A 21,212-nucleotide genomic window follows, 5' to 3' on the forward strand; every position below is an offset into this window, starting at 1 on the left:
TTTGTTCAGTCCTTGAAACACTTCGTATGAGGAGTTGCCTTCTACCTGAAACAATTCCATTTTATTCCTACAACTTAAAAAAGTGACTCATCACATTTTAAATAACTGCCTGGTTCTAATAAAAAATAAATGTAAAACATCTTGTTTCTCGGATCAAGAGATATTTTTATCAGCTCAATCCACTTCTGAGTTAAATGCTGAGTTGAATAATGGGTAACTTCTGTAATAGCATTGTCTTTAGAAATGAGATAGTTAGACAAACTTCCTATTTAGTTTAACTTCTTCTACCAGACCATTTAGGAAAAATAACCAAAGAAATAGACACAAAAACTACAAGATGGGCTGTTTTCAACAACAGATACTGCAATCATCAGACAGCTCCTAGAAGCTGATGAGAAAAACAGATCACAGGCCTCACCTCCAGTCTACAAGATCCCCAGGAGATCTGCAAGCTTATGGAAGTTGAGAATTGCTACCCAAAATACAGCCTTTGAGACGGTTTACAAGCACATGGAACTTTGCGTTCTACCATCATGTATGAAAAGAACCCCCTTCCTTACCCCACTAGCCACCTTACCCCACTTCCTTACCCCACTTATCCCACTGGTCTGTAGCCATTGTCTTCAAACCAACTTTTAAGTCATGTAGAAACACAACCATTAAGAAATTTATTTAAAGGTATAGATTGAGTAACCCTTTTATGAAATTCTTGAGTCAACTCATGGGTTTAGATTTGAGGTTTTTTTCCTTCTCTCCGATTGGGGACCATCTACTCTTACATAATGAGCCACCTGAGGGATGAGACCCAAGTCTAAACACAAAATCCATGTTTCACATACATCCTGTACATCTTGCCTCTATTATGTTGGGGTCAGCTGTGCCTTTAAGGGGCCACTGCTGACCTTGGCCTGTCCCTCCCCTTCCTCCTTTGGCAGGAAGAGAAGGCCCTGCTCCTGGGGCAGCACATGTGTAATGGAGGACACCCCAGAAACCCAAGCCTTGGGGGGCTGGGCCTCCGCCCCCAAAGGAGGTCCCCTGACATCACTTGATGGACAGCCCTCTGTGACCAATGTGCAATCCCTCTCTTGTACCCGCCCTCAGGGGTATATCTGGGGGGGGGGGCTCCTCATTTGAATAAACAGAAGCCCTAGAGGTTTTCTCCGAGATCTCATGCGCTCATGTCTCCCTTGGGCCCCACTCCCGCGGTCCAATACTCTACCGGCCGGAGGGGGCGTGAGAGAGTAGGTATGGATCCCCTGCAGAATAGATAGGTAAGCCCAGGACCCTTCCCCACGTGTTGGGGAAGGATAGAGCTAAGCCCGGTAAATTTACAGCCCAACACTATTATACATATTACAGTATATATTCTCTTATGACATTGTATTACAATACAAAATCATGCCATGCATTGTAATTTTATATAATATTCATAATGGCCTTGTGTCTATGACAAAACCTGAGGTCAGGTGTGGAGGCATGTCAGTGCTCAAAGTTTTGGATATTGGAGCACATCAGATTTGGGGGTTTCAGATTAATGTCCAGGTCTCCCTGCCAGAGATTCTGATAAAATTGGTCTATCATGGGTCTAAGCAAGAGGATTAAAAAAACACTCCAAGTAATTCTGATGTTCAGTCAAGTGAGAAGCCTGGTATTAAGTATTAAGTATTTTTTTTTTCTTTTTTGTCAGTTGTAGGGCTTGGACTCTGAGGTATGGGGGTACCAAGTATTTTTTATCTATGCCCAACTGTTGACTATAAAGCTGTTGCCAATCAATTGAGGCCACTAAGAGGATTGGTTTCTAGTGGTTTCTCAAACTCAAGCCTGCAGACTCACCTGGAGGGCTTCCTCGAGTGCAGACTTCTGGGCCCCATCTCTAATTTCCAATCCATAGGCTAGCCTAGACTCAGCAGTGTCACTCCAGAATGTGCATTGCTAACCACTTCCCAGGATTACAGATGCCACTACCACAGGACTGTGTTTTGAGGACTGTTCATCATATTATAATACTGACTTCAGAGAACTACCTGAGAAACGGGCCTGTAGGTTTTGTGGAGCTTCTGTTTGTTTTGTGTTGATCCTGTGGCTTGAATTCAGAGCCTGGGCACTGTCCCTAAGGTTTATTTTTTTTTTGCTCAAGGTTAGCACTGTACCATTTGAGCCACAATTCCACTTTGGCTGGGTTTTTTTTTTTTTTTTTTTTGGTACTTAACTGGAAATAAGTATCATGGACTTTCCTGCCTGGGTTGGCTTGGAACCATGATCCTCAGATCTCAGCCTCCTGAGTAGCTAGGATTACAGGCGTGAGACAGCAGCACTCAGCCTAAGCATGTGGTTTTAAAGAGTGGATAAGGAACATTTTGGATATGGTGTCATCCCCAGGGCCAGCAAATCCCAAGCTCCTGGTTGGAGGAAAGGCTGTGAAAACTTGACTAAGTAAAGTCTTAGCTTAATAAATTCCCTGATGATTGATAATTCCAAATAAATCTACCTATTGGGATTAAACTTACTACCTGTGTATGGTCATAATGATGCTTACAAATAAGATTCAGATCCAGTTAACATATACTCACCAAACCCCACAGAGCACCAGGAGAGGTAGCCGTGATTGTAGCTGCTCTGGGCGTATTGTACATTAAGGCCAGTTCACCAAAACTCCCACGATTATCGTAGTTACCAACACATCTTCCAACACCATCACATTTTACATAAATATCAAATGTTCCTCTGTTGGACATATGGAAATTAGAGGCAAAAGAAATTCAAGCAAAATATAATTACAATGGAGCATTATTTCAGAGAAGAGCCTATCTCTCCCCACTGCTGGCAAGGAATGAAGGGCTGGGGATGTGCAGACCTTGGAGATCACCAGTCCTGTGAAGGAAAAACCTGTCAAACACTAACTGTATTTATCTCAGACAATAAGAATACTGAGGGACTAAAAGCATTTTTACCATGTAATGTAGGTGCTGATGTTTCCAAAATGAACATGTTTTATTTTTGTGAAGAAATAAAATGGCTTAATAAAGCTATAACAACTTGGTTAGTCACTACTCTAGGTAACTCACTAGGGACATGGGCTGGACCTTACCCCAGCTGCTTGCATCTGTAAATAAAGTTCTATTGGAGTAGTAGATAAAGTTGATGCTTTATGCATTTTCTGTGGCTGGTGTTAGCTACAAGCCCAGTTGAGTAGCTGTTGCCACAAAGACCTATAGTCCCACAAGACATAAATATTTACTCCTTAACCCTTTACTTTAGATCATCTGGCCCTGTCCTTTTTTATGTTTTCTGCACTTATATTTTAATTGGGGTTCTTCTAGGCAAAAATGACTCTGCATGTCACCACAGTCTAGATTTCCTAGGCCCTATACTTGTATGACTGTTTACACAGAGTGCACCGGTCTGAGCACCTGTGTGAGCAGACAAGAATTGGTTGCTTTTATTCTGAGAGCTAAACCTACCAGACAAAAAGAAGAGGTTGTAGCAAAAAAGGAGTAGCTCTGAGGACTAGACAGGGATTAGGAATGGTAAAGAAACACAGCAGAAGCCTGCAGACACAAGAGAGTCATAGATAAAGAGGAAACATATGCACTTTTAATATCATTCATGGATTGACTATTTGCAGGTTGCCACCTAGACTTTGTCCAATGGATAATTATTTTTCAAGTACACATTAAATCCTTCCATTTTACATACTTACATTTTGCACTGAAATAGTTTTCTACATTTACCACTTTGAATAGAATAAAACAAGTCATTTTTGCTCACAAAAATATTATACAAAGTAATATTTTTAGCTGAAATATTTAGCTGAAACTTTGTCAGTTTAAAGTCTATTAGAATACTGTAGACTGCGTTTTATATAGATTTCTTCTTTGATCATGGAGGCCTTGGGCAGTGTATAACCATAGATGGAGCCTGACTGGATGCTAGGAGACTTGGGCTAAGAGGGGAGCTCTACATTAGCCATCAGGGTGGCCTTAACTAGGCCCTGTCACTTCTGTGTGCCTGCATATTTCATGTATGGGTAGAGTCTAACTGAAAGAGAATATACTATTTAACACGGATTTTTTTTGTTCCCTATTATTTTATTTTTTTAAATTTTAATTGTCAAACTGATGTACAGAGAGGTTACAGCTTCATACGTTAGGCACTGGATACATTTCTTGTACTGTTTGTTACCTCCTCCCTCGCTCTCCCCTCCCCCTCCCCCTTCCCTTTCCCCCCATGAATTGTTCAGTTGATTTACACCAAACAGTTTTGCAAGTATTGCTTTTGTAGTCATTTGTCTTATTACCGTGTGTCTCTTGATTTTGGTATTCCCTTTCAGTTTCCTACTTCTAATACCAGTATACACGGTTTCCAATGTACTCAGATAAGATACAGAGATAGTGCAGGTACAACCACAGGAAGGGGATACAAGAGGATCATCAATAATAGAAGCTACGGTTTCACATCGCATGTTGAAAGTAATTACAACAGTGATGTAACAGTCGTTTCCATAACATGGCGTTCATTACACTTAGCATCATCTTATGAACACAGATTTTTTTTTTAGTCAGAAATACCCACTTAAAAAGTGTACTACTGTATTTTATCTGGTGCCCATAATCCCCGACATTAAACACAAACATCATAGAGTGAAATTTTAGCTGTTGCATTGATGAAAGCTATTAATAACCCAAATCACAACTCTCAATTACATTACAAAGCCAAGAAATAAATCCTCAGCATATAGTACTCCCTGTTCTGTTGTAGAATTCATCCACTGATTAGAAAAGACACATTGTTCTTATGAATTAAAGTATAACTTGTTTCTGAAATTAGATTTTCAATGTAATTTGTGTGTCACTTTAATAAGATAATTTCTAGAATAATAAGGTAACTTCTAGAATTTACAAGACAAATTTAATAATACAATATAAATATAATAACAACCAACAGCTCACACAGCTGACTACTGGATGAGGCCGAAGTGGGAGGGCTGACTGGCTTTTTCTTTGAGACCCTCTGAAATACATGAGCTTTTTTACACATGAGCTTTTAAACATATGAACTCATAGATTAAGTTCTACTGGGACACAATATCCTAGTGTCATATCTCACTTCGACTTTCAATTTCAAACAGAAGTTGGCAAATGAGGATGCTCATCTTAATAAGTGGGATGAATAGACCCAGATCTCAGCTTTTTTTTTTCTTTTTAATAAACTATGCCTCATTGCAAGATCCAGCCTGGTCTTACTACCTGTATTCACAATAGGCTTATAGTGCCTGTTAGGTAGCATTAAGAGGAAGAGGCCACAGCAGAGATCAGATCGACAGTACTTATCACCACTAAGATCATACACAAAAGCTCCTGTAAAGCCAGTAGTGAGGTTAGACAAAACTTACCTATCAATTACGTAAAAGTTGTCCCCATCATCACCTTGGTCAATCACATGCTCTCCTTCTTTGACCAATTTCTCAAACATGGCATCTAATACTTGAGACATCTGTTCCTATTTTTTGAAAAGAGAAGATATAATCTTAATGTGTACTTAAAACATATTTTCTTAAGTAACCATAATAGCCTTTATGGTTCTGTAAAAGATCACAAGGAAATGAAATATAATTGCCATTAGGTCTTGTTGTATGCACAGTGTGGTCTTCCTCACCACTGACAAATGTGATGATTATATATTTATTCTCATATTCAGTATCTGAATAAAAATAATTATAATTACTCTATTTCAGAACGTTTTCAACTATCACCATTTTAAAATGAAAAATTAACCACCAAACCACCACATAATTTATGAAATATAATCTTAGCAACTAAAAACAACAAGGCTGGGAAAGAACGATTTCAAATTTCTTTGTATGATGTCCATTTTTAAAACTCCCTATTCATTATCCCTAGAAATTTTGTGGATATTTTCTAAATACCTGGTGAGTTTAAATCTGGAGTCCAGTATTATGTTTTTGGAGGGGGATCAACACTCAAAACAAAATAGAAAAAAATAGGAAAATAACAAAAGCCATGAATAAACAAAACCAAACCATGAAATAAACCAGATTTAAAAAGCAAAATCATATGTTTTCATTCACATGTGGAAGCTAAATCTAAAAGACATACATATTCATGGACATATGTGTATAATACATATATACATAGAACATAACTCTTAACTCTGGGATGGTTTAGAGGGATGAGGGGAAGGAGGGATGAAACAGATTAATGGAGGGTGAAATTTTTTGAAAAACAGTGCAACTATGTATGAAGATGGCAGAAGAAATCTCAATGAAAGTTGTTGATTAGTAGGGGCTTGGGGATAGGCAAAGTGACAGTGAATAAAGAGGTTATTCTGAAAAAAAGTCAAATACGGTGAAATTTCTTACACATTAAAGCAAATATGCATAACAAGAAAGTAAAACGGTCTCTGTTGTGGTAAGGAGGGGTACTAGCAGAAGTGGGGAGGGTTAAACAATTAAGGTGAATGAAGATGACTGTGGGCCAAATATTTTTGTGCATGTATGAACAATACAGTCTGTTGAAATTGTTTTAAGAAGATAGGAATTGGATGAGGGAGAGTGACCGAAAGGGTGAAGTTAATCGGGAGACATTGAGTACACATGTGGAAATATCACAAGGAACTCCTTATACAACTAATATATTCTAAGGAGGGAGGGATAGAGGGAATAAGGGAAAGAGGAAGGGAAGGAGGAAACCAAACAAAAAATGACTGTGGCAAACATTCTGTGACATTAAGGTTCTCTCCAAAAAGCAACCATTTACTTCTCAGGGCAGATCTGTCAGAAACAACTGTAGTCCAACAACTGTTTAAATGATATAAAAATTATTATGCTTAAGTGTGGGTGACAATGCTTAAGGATAAACTTCAGCTCATGGTAATAAACCCTGAGATGAAAGAAATTTTTCATCTGACCAAAACAGGCACAATTGTGACCTCTGAAAACACTCCACAGATGAGGTGAAGAAACAGCATCATACAACAGTAATTCTACCACCTGTAAGCCCTGAGCTCTCTGTGGTTATAAAATCACTGCCCAGGCCAAAAATCAATGACCATACACAAAATTGGGAACGAGTAACAGATTAGGGGCCGAGAGTGTAGAGTAGAAAACACAGTTTTGAAGTAATATTTGAGGTCAAGAGAGTGAGATGGGGCTGGGGATATGGCCTAGTGGCAAGAGAGCTTGCCTCGTATACATGAGGCCCTGGTTCGATTCCCCAGCACCACATATACAGAAAATGGCCAGAAGTGGCACTGTGGCTCAAGTGGCAGAGTGCTAGCCTTGAGCAAAAGGAAGCCAGGGGCAGTACTCAGGCCCTGAGTCCAAGGCCCAGGACTGGCAAAAAAAGAGAGTGAGATAGCATGTGATTCTTTTCCTTTTGAGTCTCCATTTTAGTACAAGAGGGTGAAGATAGGAACCCACACAGCGTGTGGGAGGAGGCAGGTGCTGTGAGTTCCAGAGCAAAGGTGAGGTCAAGGAGGGCAGGGGTTCAGGGGCTGCACTTTGGAGAAGCCAACATGCCATGCATAGCAGCAGAAAAGCTCCAGACTAAAAAGAACACGCTATTCCTCAGGAGGGGACTGAACCCGAAAACAAGTGAAGTGATTTATGTTCACACAGGGATGGCTTGATGGCTCCCTTCAAAAATCCCTCTACCCTAAACACAACATTTAGTGTCCAAGTGTTTACACAACTCTTCAGCAGCAAGAGGTCAAAGAGAAAGGAAACAAATTAGAGAATGAGAAGAGACTCAGTGAGCACTGGTGCCTGACAGTACTCTTCACTTGGTGGAAGTGAGGCTTCCCAGGGTAACAGCGGCTCCCAGCCAGCTCCAAGCCAGCAGTACACCAGCAGGCAGGCTGTTCTCCTAAAGAGCTCCAAATCAGCCCTCTGTTGCCCCTCCGGTAGCCTACAAGACTAAGATAAACAGCCAAACACCATAAGAGATGGAGATGTCAGGAACAGAAAATGAGCTTCTAGAAATTTCTACTAGTGCACCTGGAGATATGCAAGATGAAACTATACTCATCTCTCTCTCTTTCTCTCTCTCTCTCTCTGTCTCTCTCTCTCACACACACACACACACACGCTTTAGAAAAAGAAAATGAGAGAAAAATGGGTAGCTTGGAAATTTAGCATGACTTCCAAAATTTTCCCTGTATTTCATTTGATTTCTTTATGGGACTGAGTTTTGAACAAATGTTTCTCTTGAAAAATTTTACTTAAAATAGTTTGTTGTTGTTGTTGTTGTTGTTTTTTCCTGAGCACTGGATTACACACCTGTAATCCTAACTACTCAGGAACTTGAGATCTGATGATCACCGTTCAAAGCCAGACCAGGCAGTAAAGTCTGCTAGCCTCTTATCTCCAATTGACCACCAAAGAAGCCAGAAGTGGAGCTGTTGCTACACTGCTATCCTTATGCAAAAATGCTCAAGGATAGAGCCCAGGTCCTGAGTTTCAAGACCCAGGACTGTACTTGCCCCTCTCCCCCAAAATTACTTAGGAATAGTTTTAGGGGTTAGTATGTGGCTTAGTGGTAGAGTTTGTCTAGCATGCATGAATTCGATTCCTCAGTACCAAATAAAGTAAAAGCCAGAAGCGGTGCTACAGCTTAAGTGGAAGAGTCTTAACCTTGAGCAAAAACAAGCTCAGGGACAGTGCTCAGGCCCTGAGTTCAAGTCCCAGGACTAGCAACAAAACGAAAGTGTAGTTTTATACGCACACAGGGCACTAGCAACATCCCCATCAGAGAGGTGCACAGTTATACGGATGGCATCCTCACCACTCAAACCCACATTGGCAGTCGAGTTTTCTCTTGGTGTTATACACTGTAGGATTGACAAGTGAAAGTGGAATATATCCACCTTTACTGGCCTTTATAAAACACAAGAAGGCAAAATAAAAACAAAACCACAAAGAAAGTGAATAGGGAGATGAACAGACAGGCGTTCTAGAAACTGTAATAATGGGAAAAAACTCCAAAGGAAAGAAATGAAGAGAGGTGGCAGAGATGGAAGAGAGATAGAACAGTATTCAGATAAAAATGGTACACTAAAGTGCCCTTCACAATTGATGACCAAACACCCCATACTAATAGAACTAGTTTTAGAACACCAAAGACAAAAAAAAGATTTACAAAGCTTCAGAAGTGTCTTGAAAATCTGAAAAGATGTTCAACTTCTCCGAAATGAAAAAAAAGGCAGAATAAGATTGAAAATGACAAACCACTCTTCACTTGTCAGATTAAAAGATACAAATGTCAGAACAGCACACTATGAGGAAGATCACACAAGCTTCTGATAAGGTAAAATGGAGCCAACTACAGCAAGCAACCAGAAAATGATTAGTAAGATTTCAAATGTGCATACCCCATCCCCGCTACTCCTTTTCTAGGGAGTTTTTCTACAGAGAGATGTGAAAGGACACATGCACCCGTATACTTCACTATATCATCCTAACTACAAAAGATTGGAGATAAAACTAATGTTTTTCTCCTGGGCAATGGATAAATAGATTGTGGTATATCCATATTCTAAGGAACTAGGCAGCTGTGAAAAAGCGCTGGGACTCTCACTTGTGAACATTTCAAGGAAATTCCTGGCAGCAAATTCTGCCAACAGTGAGACCATGGAGTTGATGCTGCCTGGAGATTTTAACACAATGCAAAGAAAGACCTGGTGAGATCAGTGTTTGGATTTTAGGCATAATTCTAATAGGAGGTATAAGCTATCTCATGGTTATTGTAATTAGCATTTCCCCGAAGATACATGAGGTGAGGCATCTTTTTATCTGTTTAGCTTTCTCATCCTCAATGAAGTGTGGGGTCAAGGCCTTTGGTCCATGTTTTTAACCAGATTGTTTTCTTACTGTTCTTAGAGTTTTTTGGATGTGTCATTTCCAAGTGCTTTCTCCCTGTCTGATTGCTTCTTTATTCTGCTGATGGTGTCTTTGCAGCACAACTTTTGTGGGGTTTTTGAGCCAATGTCTCACATAAGAACTACAGCCCTGATCTTTTTTCAAAATTTCTTTTTGTTTTTCAATATTGTTTTGGTTATTTTGAGGCTCTCCATTATATACACAATTTTAACACAGTATATACTGCAAAACATTAATCATTTCATGGTTTAGCTCAAAAAATACATTAAAGCTATCACTCTAAACCTCTAAGATACTAATAAAAATTTTCAGAGAGACTATGAAACCTCTATTTACACAGCTATATGTCAGTAGAGAATTCATATTTGTTTACTCATTTCCTAGCCCTGGAAAATACATATGATAGCCTTAACATAACTCGGCCATTAGATTCTGGGTTGCTGGGATACAGAGATAAAGGGTGGATTTCCTTTATTTTTTTGTGCATTCTGAATTTTAGTAAATTTTGTGTATATTAAAATTTCTTGATTAAAAAAACAACCTCTTTGAAAAGAGAATATAATTTTGCATCTTCATATGGACTAGGTAAACCTTAGGAAAACAGTCTCTAGGTTTGCAGGAAGTGGTTCCTGTCCCCTCAGTGGGTTGCTGGGTAAGCTCTGGCACCTGTTTGTGGGCCAGCAGCCAGCGCTGAGGATGAAGCAGTGTGCCAATAAAACAGAGCTGTCCTGATGTGGTGCTAATTGGTCTCATGGGGACCCTTTTACCCAAAAGAGTTCATCAGCTGAGGCAGCATATGGTCACCTGTCAAAATTCTGAAGGTTGATTAAATGGTTTATTAATACTTTATTTGGCTTGCTATGTTGATTTCAACTTTTTTTAGGCAGGTAGAGGAAGAGTACCTGCTTGACTGATTTATTCTGACTATATATGTTAAACTAGAGAAAAATAGAGGTGAGATAAATTACTATAGCAAATTTTTGGTTAAATTAGAATTAGGGACATTTTATAATAGCTATATAATGCACAACTTTTAAATGGTAAGACTAAAGAATTTATACATATGTGAAAAATCTGGAACTTCTCTATGTGACAGATTATCTGCTCTAGTCAATCAAAACGTAATTTCCTCATAATTATGCACAGAGTAAAGAGAATCTAGGAAATATTTAATATGCAGAGGTTTAGCATGATGACTGACAACTACTGTAGGAAATCCACATCTAATTTTCCTACAGAATGCAAATGCAAGACTGAGTTCAGTAAAAGGCCCTGTGACTCACATTTACTCTGCACTAATGAGAGAGCCTATCATATAGCATAGGAAAATTATTTCATTTAGCCTCAAATTAGAAATATTTCAGAAGCAAAATGGCCTACTGAGTTAAGCATTAAAATATTCATGAAAAGAGTATCTTCAAAGAGATTAATAATTATAAATGCTGTGGTTCAACATATAAACATACAGTCCTTTTGCAAAAAAAATGTTTGAGACCCAGGAAGTGCAGCATTTTCAAGCTCAACAATGACTTCAGGAAAATCCAATGATTGAGTAAATATAAAGCTAAAGTCATTCTTGCTAATTAGCACTTATTTTTTCTCATGTGTCTTTCAAGTTTTGCTATTTCCCAGGAATGCTATTAAGTCCTGGCAGTCATCTTAGCCTATCCGCCAGGCCCCAACTAAAGGAATCACCAAATTGTTAATCCTGTTTATTTAGTGACACCATTCCTTTCAGTCTTCCCCTTTTTACCCTTCCCTACTTCAAGCCTATTTCTTTATGCTGGATCATAGCATAGTTTCCTTACTATGCTCCATTCCTATGTGCTGGTACATGTCCTCCATTGCTCTCCCCTCTTTAACTCTACCTTCTATGATGCCACCCACAGGAATATAAGATGAATATGAGGTTATATTCTGTGCTCAAACTCTTCAGTTGGGCCCATTGCTTACAGGATGTGTCCAGTGCTACAGGATGGCACTTCAGAATGCCCTTCATGAAACAGCACCCTCTCATTCGCTCCCCTTGCTGCCTGATATCCACTTGGGCTCTACGGGTAATACTCTACTTTTTGTAGCCCAGTGTTTTCCTTCTCAAGTGCAGCTCAGAAGCCTCTCCAGCTTTCTGAATCTTCAGGGTAGCTTAAGACACAACTCATCTTCTTACAGTATCTATCACCAACATTCTTTGTCTGTATGCTTGTATCTCATCAAAGTATAGCTCCCAGTAGGGCAAGAGCCACATCTAAACATCTTTATGGCACCAAACACCTTATATAAAGGGCAGTAAAGAAATTGAATGGATGGCCTAAGAATGAGGCTTAGTGCTAGAGTGCCTGCCTCGCATGCATGAAGCCCTGGGTTTGATTCCTCAGTACCACATAACACTGAAAAAGCCAGAAGAGGCACTGTGGCTCAAGTGGCAGAGTGCTAGACTTGAGCAAAAAGAGGGTCAAGGACAGTGCCCAGGCCCTCAGTTCAAGCCCCAGGATTGGCCAAAAAGAAAAAAAGAAATTGAATGGAAAGAAGCTACAGTATCAGCAGATCATATGAGTTGAATATATAATTCAGTTAAAATGCATTTGAGTTTATACACACACAAATACACACTAGAAGGTTGCTTAAAATATGCACTTAGTATAAAATATTCAATCTTCCATTTTGAGACTAAATTTCTCATTCTAGGTAATAGATTTGAGAAGGGGAAAATAAATAAATCAAGCTGGTTTGATCTCAAATTCAAAAATCAATCTTCATTGAATATAGTAGCACACACCTATAATCTCAGTACTTGGAAGGCTAAAGAAGGAGAACCACAACCTTGAGTCCATTCTTAGCTACACAGCAAGAGCATATCTCAAAAAAAAAATCCCCAAACAATGAAATTATCACTTTATTAATATCTAAATATATTTGTGTCTTCTCTATAAAACAGTAATGACCGTTTATAGTTTGGAGCATGTGTGTATGTGAGTTTGTGTGCACACGTATGCATGTGCTAGTTCTGGGCTTGAACTCAGGGCCTGGGTGATGTCCCTGAACTGTTTTTTTGCTCAAGGCTAGTGCTCTACAACTAGAGCCAGAATCCCACTTCCATCTTTTGGTAGTTAATTAGAGATAAGAGTTTCATGGACTTTCTTGCCCGGGCTGGCTTTGAATCACAAACCTCAGATCTCAGACTCCTGAGTAGTTAGGATTATAGGTATGAACACCCAGCCTCCAGCTGGGGCCTTTTCTTCATCCTATGACCTTGCTTTTAAAATATACATTGAAGACCTTGAACAGAGCAATGAAAGAAGTCTAACGGAAATCCTATTTATAAAAACAATCACTTTAACACAGTAAAGATGGTCCTTACCGGACAGACTATACTAACAAAAAGGTGTTCTTAAAGATAGTTTAAAATACAGTCATAATTTCACAGTGCTTTGAGAGATCAAGGAACTGCAGGTTGAGGCCAGCCCAGAATAAAGGCACAGGAGACTCCATATCACAATGGCTGTGAGAGGTGGCACACTTCCATTATCCTAGCTCTGAGGAAAGCACAATGGCTGTTTGTACTGTACACACAGGTCATCTTGGACTCAGGGAAGCACATGTAGAAAAACTGTGGCTCAGACCAGCCTAGGTATGAAGCTTATAGGTATGAAGCCTATAGGATGCCTAGCAGACCAGACCATAGAAAATCCTCGCCCAGGCACATAATTATCAAGACTACAGATCTCAAGAATAAAGAGCAAATGTTGAATGCAGCCAAAGCGAAGAAAGAAATTTATTACAATGGGAAAAGGATCCTAATAACAGCAGACCTCTCCATACAAACCTACCATGCGCAAAGAGAATGGAAGAACACCATCCAAGTCCTACAGGCCAACAACTGCCAACCCAGAATAAAATATCCAGCAAAGCTAGAGTTCATATTTGAGGGAAAAACCAGATCTTTCCATAGCAAAGAGGATCTAAAGGAGTATGTGAATAAAAAACCAGTCCTACAGCAAATTCTAAGAGAGGAACTGCACCCAACAGAAATCGTACAGGACACACAGACAGAAACAGAAAGAAACTACAATAGGCAGAACCCAGCAGAAAGAACAGCTCACTAAAGACAAGAAAAAAAAAAGAGGAAAAACAGCCTAACAGGAAAATGGAAGGGGAAAAAACACTCTTATTCTTGATCTCTTTGAATATAAACGGTATAAACTCTCCGATAAAGAGGAGCAGACTGGCAGAGTGGATCCGCAAACAAAAAGTGGCCATCTGTTGTCTACAAGAGACCCATCTTACAGCAAGGGATAAAAACAGGCTCCGAATGAAAGGATGGAGCAAGATCTTCCAAGCAAACACACCTACCAAAACGGCAGGAGTACCATCCTGATAGCAGACAAGTTGGACTTCTCATTAAAATCAGCTCAAAAAGACAAAGAAGGACACTACATTTTAATACAAGGAAAAATCCAGAACCAAGACATCATGGTGATAAGTGTATACTCACTGAACAAAAGAGGCCCTACATATGTCAAGCAAATTCTCACAGAACTACAGAACAAGATAGACCCAAACACAATCATAGTGGGTGACTTTAATACCCCACTCTCTCCAAGAGACAGATCCAACACCCAGAGGATTAGCAAAGGAGCTGAGGACCTAAGTAACACCATATCCCAAATGGATCTGACAGATCTATACAGAATCTTCCACCCTAGAGAGACCCAATACATCTTCTTCTCAGCAGCCCATGGATCATACTCCAAAATAGGGGGCTGGGGATATGGCCTAGTGGCAAGAGAGCTTGCCTCGTATACATGAGGCCCTGGGTTCGATTCCCCAGCACCACATATACAGAAAACGGCCAGAAGTGGCGCTGTGGCTCAAGTGGCAGAGTGCTAGCCTCGAGCAAAAGGAAGCCAGGGACAGTGCTCAGGCCCTGAGTCCAAGGCCCAGGACTGGCCAAAAAACAAACAAACAAAAAAACACATACTCCAAAATAGACCATGTCATAGCCCACACAAAGAACCTCAGCAAATACAAAAGTATCGACATCATCCCATGTATTATATCTGACCATAGTGGAATAAAGGTAACCCTCAATAACAATGGTTACCACAGAGGCAATACACATTCTTGGAGGCTAAACCCTCACTGTTATCTAACACATGGGCCACAGATCAAATTAAAGATGAAATCAACAAATTCATAAGCCACAATGACAATGAAAATACATCACAAAGGAACCTATGGGATACAGCTAAAGTAGTACTGAGGGGCAAGATCATTGCCCTCAGCACTCACATTAAAAGAATGGAAGCAGAGCAGGTAAATAACCTCACGACACTAAAACAACTGGAGAAACAAGAAATGATCAAATCCAAAATGACTAGGAGAGAGATCACAAAGATCAAAGAAGAGATAAATCTGATTGAAAATAGAAAGATCATTCAACAAATAAATAAGACTAAAAGCTGGTTCTTTGAGAAAATAAATAAAATCGACAGACCCCTCGCAAGACTTACAAAAAAAAGAAGAGAAGAGACTCATATACGTAAAATCAGGGATTCCACTGGAAAAATTACAACAAATACACATAATATTCAAACAATCATAAGGAACTATTTCCAGAACCTCTACTCAGTAAAAAACAATAATTTTGCAGAAATGGATCAATTCTTAGAGAAGTATAAACTCCCCAAACTGAAATAAATCAACTAAGTAAACCAATAACTTACAGCGAAATACAGGGGGTAATCAAGAACCTCCCAACAAAGAAAAGCCCAGGCCCAGATGGATTCACCAACGAATTCTACAAAACCTTTAGTGAGGAGCTAATACTAATACTCCTTAAACTCTTCCATGAAATAGAAACAGAGGGAGAAATCCCAAACTCATTCTATGAAGCTAATATTATACTCATCCCCAAACCAGGCAAAGACCCCCCCCAAAAAAAAGAGAACTACAGACCAATATCACTAATGAACACAGATGCAAAGCTCCTCAATAAAATATTAGCTAACAGGATCCAGAAACTGATCAAGAAAATTATACATCATGACCAAGTAGGCTTTATCCCACAGTCACAAGGATGGTTCAACATCTGTAAATCAATCAATGTAATTCACCACATCAACAAAACTAAAATCAAGAATCACATTGTTATCTCAGTCGATGCCCAAAAAGACTTTGACAAAATACAACATCCATACTTATTAAAAGCTCTGGAGAGAACAGGAATAGATGGAACATTCCTCAAAACAATAAAAGCCATATACAACAGACCAACTGCTAACATCGTATTAAATGGGGAGAAACTAAAATCATTCCCCCTAAATTCAGGAACAAGACAAGGATGCCCACTCTCCCCACTTATTTTCAACATAGTGCTGGAATCCCTAGCCATAGCAATAAGACAAGAGGAGGACATCAAAGGGATCCACATCGGCAAGGAAGAAATCAAGCTATCCCTATTCGCAGATGACATGATCTTAAATCTGAAGGACCCAAAAAACTCAGTCCCCAAACTCCTACACCTAATAAACCATTTTGGCAAAGTAGCAGGATACAAAATCAATCCACAAAAGTCAGCAGCTTTTCTGTACACCAGCAATATACAAGCAGAAAAGGAAATTATGGAAATAATTCTTTTTACAGTAGCCAAAAAAAGAATAAAGTACCTAGGGATCAACTTAACCAAAGACGTGACGGATCTATTTAATAAGAACTATAAAAATCTAATAAAGGGGGCTGGGAATATGGCCTAGTGGCAAGAGTGCTTGCCTCCTACACATGAAGCTCTCGGTTCGATTCCCCAGTACCACATATATGGAAAACAGCCAGAAGGGGCGCTGTGGCTCAGGTGTCAGAGTGCTGGCCTTGAGTGAGAAGAAGCCAGGGATGGTGCTCAGGCCCCGAGTACAAGGCCCAGGAGTGGCCAAAAATAAAAATTAAAAAAAATCTAATAAAGGAAATCAAGATACAAGGAGATGGAAAGACCTCCCATGCTCATGGGTAGGCAGAATCAATACAGTGAAAATGGCCATATTGCCCAAATTGTTATACAAATTCAATGCAATCCCCATCAAAATCCCAGCTACATTCTTCACTGAAATAGAGAAAGCAACCCATAAATTCATATGGAACAGCAAAAGACCTAGAATAGCCAAAGCAATTGTAGGCAAAAAAAGCAGTGCAGGAGGTATCACAATACCAGACTTCAAGCTCTAGTATAGAACCATCATAACAAAAACAGCCTGGTATTGGTATAAAAACAGACCTGAAGACCAGTGGAATAGAATTGAAGACCCAGAAATAAAACCGCACTCTTACAGTCAGCTGATATTCGACAAAGGAGCTAAAGACATACAATGGAATAAACAGAGCCTCTTCAACTACTGGTGCTGGGAGAACTGGGCAGCCATATGAAGAAAACTCAAAGTAGACCCAAGCCTATCACCATGTACCAGGATCAACTCAAAATGGATCAAGGACCTCAATATCAGGCCTGAATCCTTGAAACTACTGAAGGACAGAGTAGGAAAGACGCTAGAACTTAATAGGCACAGGAAGGAACTTCCTGAATATAATCCCAGGGGCACAACAAATAGGGGAGAGACTCGACAAATGGGACTACTACAAATTAAAAAGTTTCTGCACAGCTAAGGACATAGTCACCAAACTAGAAAGACAGCCAACCATATGGGAAAGGATCTTTACCAGCACAGCAACAGACAAAGGCCTAATATCTGTCATCTACAGAGAACTCAAAAAACTAAGCCCCTCCAAGCCCAGTAAACCAATTAGGAAATGGGCAAAGGAGCTAAAGAGAGACTTCACAAGAGAGGAGATAAAAATGGCAAAGAACCATATGAGGAAATGTTCAACATCCCTGGCAGTAAAGGAAATGCAAATAAAAACAACCCTGAGATACCACCTCACTCCAGTTAGAATGGCCTATACTCTGAACTCAGGCAAGAACAAATGCTGGAGAGGGTGCGGGGAAAGAGAAACCCTCCTCCATTTTTGGTGGGAGTGCAAATTAGTACAACCACTTTGGAGAACAGTATGGAGGTTTCTCACAAAGCTAACATAGACCTACCCTATGACCCAGCCATACCACTCCTAGGCATCTATCCTGAACAACAGTTCCCAAGATATCAAAAAGACATCTGCACTTTCATGTTTATCGCTGCACAATTCACAATAGCCAAAATATGGAAACAACCCAGATGCCCCTGCACAGATGAATGGATCCAAAATATATGGTACCTATACACAATGGAATACTACATAGTGATTAGAAACGGTGAAATATTGGCATTCACAGGGAAATGGTCAGAATTTGAACAAATAATGTTGAGTGAGACAAGCCTTGAACACAGAAAACAAAGGGGCATGATCTCCCTGATATATGACTGTTAAGGTGGGGGGAGGGGGAGACAGTAGAGACCAGGTCTGTGAAACCAAAAACTTCTTGTCAAATGGTATTTCCCACAGGTTTGGGTCAGCAACCCTACACTATGTAACTAAAATCAAACAACTACTCAACATATAAAGGTCAAAAGTTGACCTCTCAGTGGATCACAATAGCTCAAACGCTATGTATGTACGTTCATATAAGACTATTGTCGACATATTGTCTATTGTCGACATTACATTTAAAGCCCTAGGCGAATTTTCTTCAGCGTAGGCCACGTGGCTATTGTATATGTTCTTGGTACATTGTATATTGTATGTATGTCTACCGACCTAGGGAAGGGAAAGAAAAACAGGATGTAAGATATCACAAGTAATGTACACACTGCCCTACTATGTAACTGTACCCTGTTTGCACAACACCTTGTCAAAAAAAACTTTTCTTTAATTAATAAATTACAAAAAAAATAGTGAACTTGAACATTTCCTACCTAGCTCTAGTTGTTAGTAATTGAAGTACGCTGTAGACCAGTAAATTCAACATTACCTGGGAACTCATGGGAAATGCAAGATTCCAGACTCTACCCATACCTTCTGAGTCAAAATCTGCATGGAACATCCCTTAATAAGTAACACCTGAAATTTTTCAGTGACTTTTGGATTTCTCCCATGTAAAATCCTTGTCAAAAAATACTCTTCCTGTAAGCAGAAGACTGGATAAGTTTTAGAACATGTATTTGGAACAAAAGAATGAAATATAGATCTGGCCCTTGCCTTAGAGAACATGTCATCTGGCAGCTGGCTACAGAACAATATCTTGGGGCACTGAACCAGTCTGTGTCTCCTCCACATTCACCATCACTGTTGGTGCAGTGATGAAACTCATAAATGCAGGATAAATGGGCTGGATAAACATACTTGGGTAGACAAAGGCATGCCAGGTTCAGAGTGGACAGTGAACTCCATGACAAGATTAAATAGATCTTAGGGTTCACCATAACTTTTAACAAGTCTTGAGTTTAGATGGAGGAATGTGTTGTTTTAGGCAGTTTGGGTTTTTTTGTTTTTTGGTGGTTTCTGAAGACACAACTGGGGTTGAAACTCAATGTTTCAAACTTGCTAGGCAAACAATACCTTTAATCTTTCAAAAGCTTTAATTTTTAAGACCTATCAAAAAAAGAAAAAAAAACAGTATGGGCTGAATTAAAACTTTTTCCTCTAAGGCATCAAACTGAAAGATAGATAATGTGGAATTTACCACCATCCCTCCTCCTAAAAAAAATAAGAGTTGATTTCGCAAATTGGAAGAGTGAGCTGGCTTAGTGAATGAGCACCCTAGAAAGACCCTAACCAAGTGCAAGAGATTTCAAAATTCTTTTTCTTCCTTCTATTTCTTTATTGTTAAAGTGATGTACAGAGGGTTACAGTTTCATACGTAAGGCAATGAGTATATTTCTTATCCAACTTGTTACCTCCTCCCTCATTTTCACCTCCCCGCCTCCCCCCTCATTTCCCTCTCCCCACCATGAGTTGTACAGTTGGTTTACACCATATAGTTTTGTTAGTATTGCTGTTGCATTGGTTATGCCCTTTTTCTTTGTATTTCATTCCTGTGATTTTACCCCTGATATCACTGTAACTGATTTTAATACCCTGGATATTGTATATACATGTATTGGAACTAGGGAAGGGAAAAAGAATACCAAAATTGAGAGACAAAGGATAAAAAGCCAAACCAATGCAACAGCAATACTTACAATACGATATGATTTCAAAATTCTTACAGAGAAAAATTCCTCTCCTCATAAAGAAGCCATTGGAAAATGCTACTTTAAGTGTATGTATAATATAGAGATTTTACACACTCACATACACAGTCTCTCTGTTGAGGGCCTTCTCCATGTGCCATAAGTGCTCCTACACTTGCCTATAGAGTGTATAAAGAATGGCAGGTCTGAACCTTTCCTTAGCTGGTCGTATCAGGACTGTGTTTGGATCAAGAAACCTTAATCCAAGACAGCCAGCAAAGCTTGCTTGCTCCAGGCTTTGACATTGTGAACCCCTCTCACTTCTTCTCTCCTGTAGTCCTAACACAAACGAGTAGGCATCCACCTGAGCCACTGCCATCATCCCGAATGATAGTAACTTGCGAAGAAGAGCAATTCAAGGCTCTGCATGGCTCCTGGCCCTGAAGAAAACCATTTCTCTTATCAAGATTTATCTTACCGGATCCAGGTTCTTAAACAGCAAGATGTCTTTGCAAGCCTCTTGCAATCTATTTCTTTGATCATCAGTTTTGGGATGTATAATCTAAAATTAGGGGGGGAGGGGAAACAGAAACAGTCATTAGTACCAATCAAAATCATTTAAGAAGCAACAAGTATGCTAGAAAGAATTGGTAATTTAGGTTCACCTGCAATTCACTTTAGGTGACAAGACAATTACTATACTGAATAGGGAAAGTAATACAGCTTGTCAGAAGGTGGTACCTGTCCCTCAACACAGCACTGGATTGATTGTATGCAACCACCAACATCCACCAACACAGAACTGGAATGGTTGCATTCATGAATGCAGCACTAGAAAGTGGGGAGGGAGGCCGTTTGCTTTTGTTTTTGTCCCAGTACTGAGGCATGAACTCAGGACCTAGGCACTGAACCTTAGCTTTTTTTACTCAAAGCTGGTGCGCTCTACCATTTGGGCTTCAGCTTCTTCACTCTGGCTTTTTTCTGATTAACTGGAGATAGGAGTCTGACCGACTTTCCTGCCCAGGCTAGCTTCAAACTGTGATTGATCCTCAAATCTCAGCCTCCTGAGTAGCTTGGTGTAAGCCACTGGCATACAGATGGAAGGTGTTTAAGTAAAGCCTACCCACCCCAGTTCATTATGTAAGATTAGCTAGAGACACTCAAAA

At 39.7% G+C, this 21,212-nt stretch overlaps 1 protein-coding gene across 1 annotated transcript in view; it reads right to left on the minus strand.

The window, feature by feature from the left end:
* Nucleotides 1-21,212, minus strand: part of Prkar2b (protein kinase cAMP-dependent type II regulatory subunit beta) — an 82,893-nt gene that overhangs the window by 11,710 nt on the left and 49,971 nt on the right. Inside the window, exons 4-6 of the mRNA XM_048339811.1 lie at nucleotides 20,525-20,608; nucleotides 5,393-5,499; nucleotides 2,571-2,724 (exon numbers count right to left, since the gene is read on the minus strand). Of these exons, the coding sequence (XP_048195768.1) occupies nucleotides 2,571-2,724; nucleotides 5,393-5,499; nucleotides 20,525-20,608 (345 nt within the window). The remainder of the gene's footprint in view (nucleotides 1-2,570; nucleotides 2,725-5,392; nucleotides 5,500-20,524; nucleotides 20,609-21,212) is intronic.

The sequence above is a fragment of the Perognathus longimembris genome, chromosome 2 (genome assembly GCF_023159225.1).
Source record: "Perognathus longimembris pacificus isolate PPM17 chromosome 2, ASM2315922v1, whole genome shotgun sequence".
Lineage (NCBI taxonomy): Eukaryota > Metazoa > Chordata > Mammalia > Rodentia > Heteromyidae > Perognathus > Perognathus longimembris.